Below are 13,254 nucleotides of genomic sequence, written 5' to 3'. Positions count from 1 at the left end.
CTCTTGGGCCCAGGTGTTACTGCATCCTCTGCACCCCTATAGTTACGCCTGTGCACCAGACTTCTCTGCATTTTGCACTTGTGACCTTGGCTTGTTGTGTTGTACAATATTGAACCTGCTTTGTGAGCCTTCATCTATGCACTGTCCCTTAGACTACGTTTCTAATCACACACTAAGGTACAACACCTTTGTCTACTGTAGCATCAACTGCCACATAACCAGGACCACTTCCAGTGTACAGCCTGTACTAACATACATTATCATTTAAACATTTAAAGACACTTTTCCTAGACTCCTCCCCTTATTTCTATATTCCACAGCACTCCCATAGTAACAAGGCACCTATAGCTATGTTTGTCCTCCGCTTCCAATTCATGGTTATATTGCTAGGAGTATACTTCCCACAAGAAGATATATTTTCACATCACCTGCATGCTAATTTTACTTGACACCAGCTTTATCGGTAGAGGACATCTGCATCAGCTTAAAATTAAACTCATTAGCCATGCATTAGCCATACCTATCCAAATTAGTGATGGAATAATGCTTCTTTAGCTATACCTGTAATAGCTAAACTCTCGGGTATATACTATAGATTCTATTAAATGCCATTCTGTAAACATGGTCAGTGGAGTTACAGTGCTAGCTTACAGGATGGTCAAATGTGTTTAATGCACTTTTTTCTACTCCCGTTACTTATTGTAAAGCAGCTCATACAATTTATTTGTGGAGATAAATGAAAGAACAGAGAGAAAAGATCTGTCATTGGTAGCCTCTATTAATCTGCTGGAAGTTGCAGAATGAATACTAATAGTCCACAGCAGTTGTTCCACCGCTTTGGTCTTGCAAAATGTTAAATTACCTTTTGTTTCTTTGAATTTGCTCCCAATCTTCCTGTCCTGGTGGCTATATACTGAGATTGTAGATGGCCCAGGCACCATATTATTATTGACACCTGCCATCATCTTACTTGTGTAAGGGCTCATTTAGAAGGCAGGATTTAGTCAGTACTTTTTGTATTAGTATTCGGAAGCCAAAAACAGAAGTGGGTCCAAAATACAGAACAGATTCAAATTTTTTAGTTATACGGTAGTTTTTCTCAATAGGTTCCACTACTGGTTGTAGCTTCCTAATACCAATCCAAATATCATAACCAAATATTACCACCTGTATAAGCCTTCAAATGCTTTCACTTAAAAACAAGGCTTTTTTAACCCCATGTTAGCCCTCTTTCATGGACATTAGAAAATGGGTATATTAGTAGCCATATTTCTAGGCATTTTTATGCCTCTAAAACGGATAGGCAAGAGAATTGTGCAAGTTTTGTGTGTTGCGAGACGCACAAAACTCATATAAAGATACAACCCATTATTTGCAATGGATATATTTACTTGGGCTATGCTGTGAGACGGAACAATCACAGCATGGTCTATTTTCATGAGACTCTTGCATGATACTAGAACATGCAGATGTGCGGTCTCTTGTGTACTGCTCAGCACATGGATGGGGTGTCCTTGTGCTGTGCAATGCAAGGCGCGCCTGAGAATGTCAGGCCCAACTCACTGTCAACCCTGTGTGAATGCACCCTAACTCAGGAAGAACTGGGCATACGAGATTAGTTTACTCTATCAACCTTCTACTGGATAGTGAGTGACATTGCCAGATTCATTGAGTCTACAGATGCAGCAGTGCCAACCACACTGTTATGTCAATTACTAAGCACTAGTCTGAGAAGGCCTGGGCTGTGTTTGGCAAAGAACAAGGGTAAAAAGGAAAACACTTCAGTAGGGAGTTCAAAGAACAGACAATTGCGACTTCTGAAAGGGAATGTATGACCTTTTTTTTCTTCTTTAAAATCAAATATAAATACCTATTATTTTCCTTAAAGGGATTTTCCCACAACTTAAAATTACTTCACAGCCTCTCTCTTCTTCCTGGTTACTGCTGACCAGGACATTTGACTACTGCAGGCAATCACTGACTATAGAAGGTTAATACTGTGGCCAGTGATTGGCTGCCGCCGTCACATGTCCTGATCAGCAATAACCAGGCAGGACAGAGTGGTTGTAAAGCAATTTTAAGTCATAGGAAACTGCTTTAACCCTTTCATGACCAAAAGTCATTGATGTGCTTATGTCCAGGTCACATTCTGCAGTTCTGGTGTCCCCACTTTCAAAAAAACCATAACTTTTTTTATTTTTCTGGTGACATACAAACATGAAGGCTTGTTTTTTGCGGCATGAGTTGTATTTTTCAATAGTACCATTTAACATGCCATTTAATGCATTGGAAGAGTTTAAAAAGAAGGGGGGTTAAAATGGGAAAAAACGCAATTGTACCACTTTGGGGTGGGGTTGCTTTAAAGGTGTTCATGGTGCAAGGAAAATGATATGTTGTCTTTATTACTTAGGTGAGTAAGATTACTGCAATATCAAATTTAAAGGGTTTTAAAGGGCACTTAAAAGGTTAACAGCAACAGCTATTTCTGATCATGGCTGTTATGGGACAGTCAGAGACAACCAATATCTACTGTGTATGCAGCAGATTTGGCTCCGGAGCTCGATCCATATGCTGCAAATGCTGTGGGGGTCCTAACTACACGGGGTATGCGCAGTTAAGAGGTAAACAGCAGTATGCATGACAAAGGGGTTACTTGGAGCTTATTTTCTGATTGTAGATTTGTTTCTGTCTATTTTCTGTGAATAATCATTGGGGAAGCCATACTGTATGAGCTGCTGTTAAAAAGAGGAAGTAATCAAAAAATTACCTATTATTCCTTTTCAGTTTTTACTTTGACTACTACACCTAGTAATACTCTGAGGTGTTCTGCTCTGTAGAGAAATTTTTTTCAATTATCACAAGCAGGATTATACTTTAGGAGTAGAGATGAGCGAACATACTCAGTTCGGGTGTTTTTGGACCCGAGCACCGCTTTTTCCGAGTAACTGACTACTCGGACAAAAAGATTCGGGGGGGGGGGCACCGGGGGGCGGCATGGTGGAGCGGGGGGTAGCAGTGGGGAACAGGGGGGAGCTCTCTCTCTCTCTCTCTCCCCCCCCCCCCCACACTCCCCTCTGCAACCCCCCGCGCACCCGGCGCCCCCCGAATCTTTTCATCCGAGTAGTCAGTTACTCGGAAAAAGCGATGCTCGAGTGCAAAAACACCCGAACCAAGTACGTTCGCTCATCTCTATTTAGGAGCCTTTTACACAGAACAATTATTGTTCAGAATCTCCGGATCATGGGATTCTGAATGCTAATAGTTCAGTGTAAATGCTTGTAGTGACTGAATGATGAATAATAATTCATTCACTTATCGTTCGTCGTTGAGTTTATGCAGGCAAAAAAACTAAACAATGGTCTACCCGTGTAAACGGTCTATCATTATCCATGAACGAATGTCTGTTTACGTGAATGGAGGGAGGTGCCTGAAATGATCTCCGGCTCGCCCCACCTCCATTCACTGAGCGATCATCTCTCCTGTGTGAAAACACAAGAGCAATTACTGCTGGAATGACTGTTGGGTGCTTCTGCACCCTACAATGGTCCGGTGCAAGAGGGCCCTTATTCGCCAGACTGAAAACTGCAACATATTAGAATTTTATATATACATAGTGACAAAGAACATTTTTTTAAAAATCACCAAAATTGTTTAACATGATGCTGTGTGGTGTCCGAATGTCACTAATATTTTAACTTTGAATGTGCTACTTTCTTGAAACTGGACTAGAATACCGCATGTGGCAATTTCTTTCACACTGACCGTAAGTGTGTGCAGAAATGCATATGCTTTCATGGTGAACTCCGGCTATATGAATAAGCGTTAGGGCTCATGCCCTGCAGAATTTTACACATTCAGCTGCCATATGCTCTGCCGACAGAGAGTTGGCTGAGATCGCGTATGGCTGGGTATGGCACTGCGCATGCCCACAAATCACATGCACATAGACATGTGCAGTGTGATTGTTTTTTTTAATTATCTGCGGGGATGCGTATGGAAATGCTGACCATACACAATGTATTGTGTATGGACAGCATATCATACGCTGCCCACAGAAGTGTATAGGGCTCATGCTGCGTATGAACGCAAAGAAATAGAACATGCTGAAACTCCATTGACTCCATTCACAGCGTATCATGCGTCAGTGCAACAGATGTGTGATACACGCTTAAAACACGGTAGTGGGCATGCGCCCTTAAAGAGGTTCTGTCATTAGGGTAAAAGAAATCTATACCTACTTATTCCTCCCCAGGCAGCCTTTTTATCGCATCTTCTCCCCACCGATCTTTAATTGGCTCCTCCAGTCCCCCGGGGTCAACTCACCGCAAGCCTGCTGGATCCTTTTCTTCCTGTTTTGGAGCATCCATTCTCAGCATTCTCCTTCCTGCAGGGCAATGTATGCTATGTCACTAGCGACGTAGCATTCACTGCCTAGCAGGGAATGCTGAGCTACAGCCAAGACTGCGCATGCGCGCTGTCTCACCACGAGTGTTCATATACTATTGCAATGAGACAGTGTGCATGCACAGTCTTGGCTATAGCTCAGTCTTGGCTATTCACTGGTGGGCAGCGAACCCTACGTTACTAGTGACCTGCAGGAAGGAGAATGTATGTAACGTCACAGGAAGAACAGGATCCAGATGGCTGAAGGTGAGGTGACCCAAGGGACTGGAGGAGTCAGGAGAAGATTGACGGCAGGAAGATGCGGTAAGAAGACTGCCTGGGGAGGAATAGGTGAGTATTGAATTTTTTTTTCTAATGACAGAACCCCTTTAAAGCTACACACTCTTGAAAAATTTTACATAAGGGAAATACATTACTTATGTTAGTTATTCACTGAGATATTCAGTAGGTATTTCCACCTATTTATGTGTATAATGATACAAAACATTGTATTAAGAATAATTAGGTGAGGTAGCAAACTCTAGAGTTTCTGAATTATTCTATGATTTTCTTCCTGCACCTTAGATTCAACATCAAAGTTTACAACAAAGTGCAAAGAAAATCCCTTAAAAACACACGCTTTATTGATACCATTAAAAGCACCCACCCAAAACAATAACAGTGTAACACACACATATAAATATATATATAAGCAGTTGTAGGATATAAATACAGACACACAACTACCAGAAGGTACACCATAGCAGATATAGGATATATAAGGAACACGGGTGCTGCTTAAATAGACTCTGCTAGGGCTCTTCCACACTTGCGATTTCTTGCGCGTTTTTTTTTTATGTGAATGTTAATGGGACTTTCTAATGTTAAAAATGCATTGCACAAAAATCATAAGTTTGTGTTTAGCGATTCTTATGTGATGGGTTTTTAACATTAGAAAGTCCCATTGCCATATCATGTGAAAAAACGTGCCAGCAAAACGCAAATGTGGAAGAGCCCTTATGATCTGTTTGCAGCCCTCACTACAATTCACATAAGGTAGTGACAGGCACTCTGAATATACCAATATGTCTGCTGTCTGTATCTGTGCAGTAGTTTTGGAGAAACTTGCATTTAATTGGTAGCGGTCAGGCACTGAACTAGTCCTGTATATTCATGAGTTGCAGCCTAGCCACCCCCACCCCCCATAAATGTATTTATTTGTCATGTTGTTATTGTAGTGGGTGGGTGTTTTTTATTTTTTTGCAATGATAAGTATGCAATTTTTATTTAGCTTGCAGTGATTTTTAATGACAAACCTTAAAGATTCTTTCTGAAACTTGTTTACTATTCACTTCATGCCAATTCAGATGATCCGCCTCTCGCTTATCAATATAATATCCAGTGATGTTGGCTCCTCCAGTGAATTTGGGTAACTTCCAGCCTATGGTCATGGATTGGCCATCACAGTTCAGAAGGGTAACTCCATATGGATGTGAAGGAGTTGCTGACAAGAGAAAGGACACATATTTAGTGAGCTTTATCTATTCTCTAAATAACTCTTATGTCTTTCATTTTGATACTGTAAAAATAAGTTTTCAAAAGGGCTGGATGGGTACAGAAAAACATCATTGCCTTCTTCCAGAAACAGTGCCACACTGAACCGTGGCCACTGTCTGGTATGGCAACTCAGCTTCATTTTAACACCTTTAAATCTGTATGAAAAGATATTAAAAGTTTACCAGCAACAAAAAATAATTTAAATAGAGTATTTTTCTTAATCACCATGAAATTATAATTTATGTGACTTTGCTGGAAAAGCATACTAATTGTGGAAAAAAACAAGCTGTCTCTTCCATGAACACATTTTTAATAAACTTCTGCAGCTAAGCTTGGGTTAAACTAATGTGTAAAACTATGGGGACACTTTAGGTAATGCAATGCTACTGCAAGGCTGTGTACATTAACATTCCATGACTATCTGGCAAAACCTGCTCTTTATGGGCGACCGTACGTGGTTCAAATCTAATGTATCGAAATGGACAACTGTGTCTACAAATAACAATTGAGATCTGTTTGGCTTTCCAAAATCCTGTGTTATGAAACCAAGCCTTCCCTTTTGTCATTTAAACTTTAGCCTCTTTATTGCTAATGCTTTTTTATTATTTGTTTGCATTGCAAGAACTAATTTTCCTCTTTTTGTTTTTTCATCATAAAACCCTTCATTCTGCAGTCTCACTGATCTCAATTTCTATTACTGAACATTTACTTATATGATAAAGATACTAATATGCGTTTCCCATTTAATTATATCATTCTGTGAAAACAGAAGACGCTTTAAGCAAGCCATAAACACACTGTAACTGTATTGTTGATGGTATCCATTTGCCTTTTAAAGGTACAGTGAAATTGATTTTAAGGTGATTTGTGATAGAAAACCAATAAAAATCACAGTGAACTGTGCATGTGAACACACTAGTTGAAAAGACCTACCATGTGGTATACCTCCTCCTAAAACAATGGAAATAAAGTTATTATTTAAAACACACCAACAGAATGTAAAGTTACAGAGTTTCATCAATCACTAAAACTGGCAATAGACACGAGGCAGTTCCTCCAAGTAGACTCCTCCATCACTATTCCTCTATGCCAAACTGCATGCTAATTTTATGGTAGGGTGAACATTTCCTATTTCGTAAATCAACAGCATGCATCATTGGAAAATCAACCTGTCAACCGTTGCTTCCTTTGACATGAGATTTCTAGGCAAAGTTGACATTGTTAGGGACCTTTCACACGTATGGAATATTTCCAGAATAAGCACCTAAAGACGCAGCGTAACCCCTTAAGGCTATTTTCACATGGGAGAGGGCGATATTGGGCCATGATTCATGGCCCAATATCGCACTTTCCACCATGTGAAAGCCCCATGGGTGCAAGGCGTTTTCATGTGAAAACAGCCTCACTTTCCTTGCAGGGATCCCTTCTTTCCCAAAAGGCTGAAGGGATTTCCCCCCCGCTGCGGCTGAAGGAATTCCCTCTGACTGTCACAGCCGTGGCAGAGAATCTCTGAGTTCTACTCCTGCTTTTAATGGGGTCGGCGCTGCTGCAGCGGGCCCTGTTGAAACAAATGGGCGATATCGCAGGAAGATAGAACATGCTGCGTTGTGTTTCTCACATAGCATTGCATCACGATGCCATGCAGGAAAACATTGCTCATGTGTATGTCCCCATTCAAATGAATGGGGTTCATATTTGTGTGAGATTTGTGCATCTCGCAACGCACAAATCTCAAACTATTTTCTCAGCTGTGTGAAACCGACCTAAAGACCAGGCTATTTGGTACCTAAAGGATCAGACACTTTGGGGGGATTTTACCCATGTGGTGGTTCTACTGCCCTATTTTCTTTCCTTTAGCTACCAAAATAATTTTTACAGCGTTTTTGTTTTCCATGACATATAGGGATATTTTTTTATATCTTTTTTACTTTTTCCATTTTTTAGTTTTATTGGGGGTAAGAAGCTAAAAAAATGCGTTTTATCATATTTATAGTTGTTTTTTTTAATTAGTATATTTCTGCTAAAATAAAGTATGGGTCCCTCAATTTGTTTCGGATGTTTTGATATATAATATGTATGGTTTCGGATTACAGGGCGCATACAGCGGTTTTGGTTTTCGTCAGTTTTGAGTCATCTTCTTTTTCATTTTTATTTTAGCCTGTAATTCTTTTTAACTTATTTTTGTAACTATTTATTTTACCATCCATGACCCCCATGATGTCATATAAGACCTCTTGGGGACATTCACATGATCATTTTTTTATTTTTTATTACACATACGTAGGAGCCCCAGTTACAGGGGAAAACGTCCCCTGTGGTGACAATAGTTACTGGCAAAGCTGATCAAGGTCTGCTAGCACCCTGCAGCTCTGCTGTAAAAGGGAACTCCCGGTGGTCACGTGTTTGCCAGGTCGCGTAGTGGAAGAAACACTTTCACTTCTTAGTGCATAGCGCTTATTGAGCACTATGTACCCGGGAAAGTAGAAGGAACATAACAGCTGACAACCCAATCTGCTGCTGCTTGATTGCAGGGGGAGAGGCTTTAATCCCACACAGTAATTCTGCTGGGATTAAAGCCCAGGCCCAAGTGCCGTATATTTACAGCGCTTGGTCCTTAAGGGGTTAATCAGCTGCAGATTTCTGCCCCTTAATCCACATGTATTCTTCATTAGGTGCGTTATGCAGAAATATTCTGCAAGTCTGAAAGGTCCTAGTGCATGAACACTAGCAGCTGCCACTGACATTCCTGTTTTTCCGACAATTGCTGGGCTTAACCTGCAAGTGCAGCTACAGCTCAGGAATACGTGCTAAATTGCATGCGCTAGCACTTGAGATGAGCGAGCATACTCGCTAAGGCAAACTACTCGAGCGAGCAGTGCCTTATTCGAGTACCTGCCCGCTCGTCTCTAAAGATTCGGCTCCTGGCGGGGAGCAGCGGGGGAGAGCGGGGAGGAACGGAGGAGAGATATCTCTCGCACTCTCTTCCCCCCGCCCCCCCCCTGCTCCCTCCCTCAACTCACCGCTCACCCGCAGCCGAATCTTTAGAGACGAGCGGGCAGGTACTCGAATAAAGCACTACTCGCTCGAGTAGTTTGCTTTAGCGAGTATGCTCGCTTATCTCTAGCTAGCACCCAAATTCTCTACCACAGTATTGACAAATCTGCTCCACATATCTCTTGAAAACTACAAGGAAAAGAAATTGATTTAAAACCTCCCGACCCTCAGCTGTTTGGGAAGACTATTCACTGTGTATGATCCCTTTATTGCGTAGCGTGAATGACTGACTTCAACAAAAAATAAAGCACGATTGTTGATAATACATAACTCCTAGGTAGAAGAGACTGATGGCGTGTCACCGAGCACCGTGTTAATAAATCAGATATTCAACCATAGGTGCATTTTGACTTTTCAAGTTGGAATCTAAAATGAATTGTTTTATGCAATGTAATTCTTGAAATCGCTCCCTGAAGAGGGTCTCCTTACTTAATCTAGGGTTATATTACAGCTGAAAATATCTGTCGGATTTCCAGTAGTGGAAATTACTTTTTAATACAAATATTAGTTTAGTAGAATTTACAGGAAAGACATTTTAGATGAAAAATATAGATGTCCTTATTTTCCCTGTCTGTCAATGTTTATTAGGAATGTAAGAAAGATTCATTTGGCCACATTTATCAATGTCATTATACCGTATTTCTACATTGAATAGAATGGAATGGAACAAGTCCTGCATCATTTTCTGATGCCTAAAAATTATAAAAATCTTCCATGACTTCCATTCAGTGCAACTTATTTATAAATAAAAAAGTGCCTGGAAAAGTGACATAGTTCGAAAACAGGTAGACTTTGTCACAGGAAACGGGAAACGGTTACAGCAAAGTAGCTGCCATCAATATGGAGTGCACCATGTTGATGGATACAGTGCACCTTGCATAGAAAATGAATACTGGTGCATCTTTATTAGTAAATGTACCTGATTATGTAACTTTTAAAGGGTTTTGTACATTTTGCAACTTTTTAATATATAAGAGAGTCAGTTTTATGTGTAGCCCTTGAACCTTATTTGGGACTTGCGAATAGCATAATTTAGGCAGACACCAGCTATAAATTAAAGAATGCTTTACGCTACAGTAGAAAAAGAAACATAGTAGTTAAATCACAATAGGTGCACGCTTGTGGGTTACAGAGTATATCCAAATGGAAAGATGGAACAATACTTCTGCAGTGCCACCCATTGGTAGGCAGCATTCCTGCAAGTCAATGTTGGACTTTTTAAACAAGTCTCGTAACAATGATTGGGAATTGTAAGCCAGAATCCATACACAGACAGCTGTTTCAGAATGATTATCCCTCATCAGTGTGCAGTGGGTCTCCGGCTTTGCTAGTGAAGGGCTATAAATTTAGGTCAGGTAGGGTATTGTTTCTCCTTAAGGAGAGCACCTAGAAGGTGTGTGAGGAGATTTATAAGACCAATTATGCTCATCTGGGCTCCTCAGAGTCTATACAAGTCACAGAGCTTGGCTGTTACAATAATAGTGCAAGGCTTTTACGTTACAATTTCTCTGATGGGGCTAAAAGGACAAAACCAGGAGTGGATCCAAAATGCAGTGTAGAAGAAGTGCAAGAGTTTTCATAATACTTTTTCTCTGTGTTTATTTCCCTCTTTTTGCTATCAAATACTGATGCAAAATTGTGCAATGTGAAAGTGGCCTTACTGTAGTTTGGCAGTGACAAATAACAAGAAAAAGTCTCTCCCTAAGCCACACTACACTCAGTATCCGCCCCTGTGCCCAAGGGCCAATCACATATATTATAACATGACAAACGGTCAATTGTTTGGATTACACAGTTACTGCAAATAGATGTGGCTAGCACATAACATGGTAAAACAGTGCAACAATATGGCTGTGCTGAACTTCACAGGCCTAGTTATCAACAATAAGACATTTTCAGTCCACAACATAAGAAATGATAGCACATTTCAGCTTACACTTTTAGCAAAGTTTTTGAAATATTGGCAGCTAAATATATCAAAAACACAAATCTATTGTCTCAGCACACTGGCTGAGACGCTGCCTATGTGTAAAGATTTTATTTGCTGTCTGGGGTTTGATTGGTCAGCAGCGCTCTAGTTTCCCCAGTCAGCCAATCAACCTTTATTGAAGTATATAAATGATGGCCCCTTCTTTCAGAGGGCATGGGTTATTCCTCTGCATGGTTGAGTTCTGTCAGGTGCACATTCCCCCAGTACCAGCCCAATCAGATAGGTTTTTTTTACCTGCTGTTTACTGCCTAGTACTGTTGTGATTGTTATGTACATCTGCCAATTGTCACCCCTTTTTCCATTTAGAGACAGTTTAGGTTCCAGATGTGGAGCTGCCCCTGTCAGGAAAATCACCCCACATTTAGGCAGTGTTTCCCATCTTAGTATGATAGGGTTAGATGTCCCCTTTTCCCCATTGTTTCATTTTGTTAATTGTTTTGGTTCCCAAGGTTTCAATTAAAGTGTTTATCCATCCTTTTGGTCAATTTGGTGTTTTTAATGACCAGCTCAGATGTAACATCGAGCTTCCACCCTGATACTTTGCTACAGTATCTGAGAGCAGGGGGAATATTTCTAGACAATGAATCATTGTAATTTGTCTACCATGTTAAGCTCACATATGATTGCCAAGACTGGATACAAATGTAAGAAAAATACTCAAGTAACGCATTTTATTACATTCCATCCACATATAAAATCATTATTCCTCACTACCTTTCAGATCTTTTTGGATGTTACATCCCTGTCTTACCAATGCTGTAGTTCCTTTTTCACAAAGAAAGATGAAGAATGTACAAAGATCTATATATAGACGCTAATTCTCAGACATAACAAGAAATATGAGTGTGAAATTTCACATTTTTACACTTAGTATTTCATTTTGAATCCCCAAACTTCTATTTGATCAATGCCGAGATACCTTGTGATTTAAAAACTTCTATAAAAATCGACAAGAAAAAACCTTAAAGGATAGAAATCCATTTATTATCGGATACTTACTTAGAGCGGCTTTAACAGTTATGGCCTCAGATTCTTGAGAATTTTCACTGACGCCGACAGCATTAACAGCCTTCACACGGAAAATATATTGTTCTCCAGTTGTTAGACCATGAACTACGAATCTGAGGAAAGGAATTGGGTAATATTATCACAAGCTCATTGAACTTCTCATCTCTTTAAGTAACTGCTTCATTGAAGATTGAGCTTCGAGAATATTTTATTAAAAGGTATAGTTTAAATACAGCTAATTTTTCAAATAACTTCAGAAAGGCTGCGTGTGAGACAGTACTATTTGTGTCAGGAGCCTGAAAGACAGAGCTAATTTTACATTTCTTGTCAAAGAACTTAAATCCAAAATAATCAAAATAAAATTCAAGCAAATAGTCAGAATCATAACTAGAAGTCCTGGGTGTCAGCGGAAAAGCTAATGCTGAACCCACCAACGTCTTAAGTGCCAATTACCCCACACTGCCAAATACTTACAATAAGACAGAGCTGCATTGCATCTATATTCTCTTGGAAGTTAATTACACGAACCAAAAGAAATTGGACACCTAAGCAAGAATCAAAAGTAATATTGATTTGCATATGTTAATATTTAGTGGGGCTCCTTTGGCCCTATTGACATCAGATACTCTCTATGGCATACTTTGTACTAATGTCTGATACAATTCAGTTGGTATTTCTCCTCCATTCATCCTGCATAGGCGCATCTACAAAGGTACATGGATGATCGCCATTGGACTGTTGAGCAATAGAAGAATATTCTATGCAGTGATGAATCACAGTATTCCATGTTCATACAAGATGGGCATACTTTCATGTGACAGAATGTCTTTTTCCCAAGTACGGCGGAGGTTGCGTTGTGCCATGGTCCCAGTCCAGTGGTTATAGTAGTAAGAACCATGAATACAGAGGCATGCTTTAACAATCTAGACAATAATGTGCTTCCAATAATCCAGCAATACTCTGGGAATAGTCAGCAATACTTTCAACAAGACAATGTGCCTTGTCACAAATCCAATGCTGTTTTACATTGAGTTGAGGGTATGGATGTTCCACAACGGGACTGGTCTACCCAGCTTCCTGATATGAATACTGAACAGCTTTGACACAAACTGTAATGTCGGTCAGGAAATTTTAACAGTGTCCATCCATTTGAAAGAACTCACCAAACATTTGCAGGATGAATGGAGGGAAATACCAGCTGAAGCATATCAGGAGTTAGTAGAAAGTATGCCACAAAAAGTATCTCATGGCATTGGAGCCAA

At 40.1% G+C, this 13,254-nt stretch overlaps 1 protein-coding gene across 2 annotated transcripts in view; it reads right to left on the bottom strand.

Moving 5' to 3' along the window:
- The window catches only part of MYOM2 (myomesin 2), a 194,098-nt gene that overhangs the window by 89,191 nt on the left and 91,653 nt on the right, over positions 1–13,254 (bottom strand). For both annotated transcript variants that reach the window (XM_066603582.1, XM_066603590.1), the window contains 2 exons: positions 11,984–12,105; positions 5,700–5,887 (listed from right to left, as the gene is read on the bottom strand). In XM_066603582.1, coding sequence (XP_066459679.1) covers positions 5,700–5,887; positions 11,984–12,105 — 310 coding nt within the window. The remainder of the gene's footprint in view (positions 1–5,699; positions 5,888–11,983; positions 12,106–13,254) is intronic.

Source organism: Eleutherodactylus coqui, chromosome 1, assembly GCF_035609145.1.
Source record: "Eleutherodactylus coqui strain aEleCoq1 chromosome 1, aEleCoq1.hap1, whole genome shotgun sequence".
Taxonomy (NCBI): domain Eukaryota; kingdom Metazoa; phylum Chordata; class Amphibia; order Anura; family Eleutherodactylidae; genus Eleutherodactylus; species Eleutherodactylus coqui.
The sequence above is the reverse complement of the archived record's forward strand: the minus strand, read 5'-3'. Positions and strand labels throughout refer to the sequence as shown.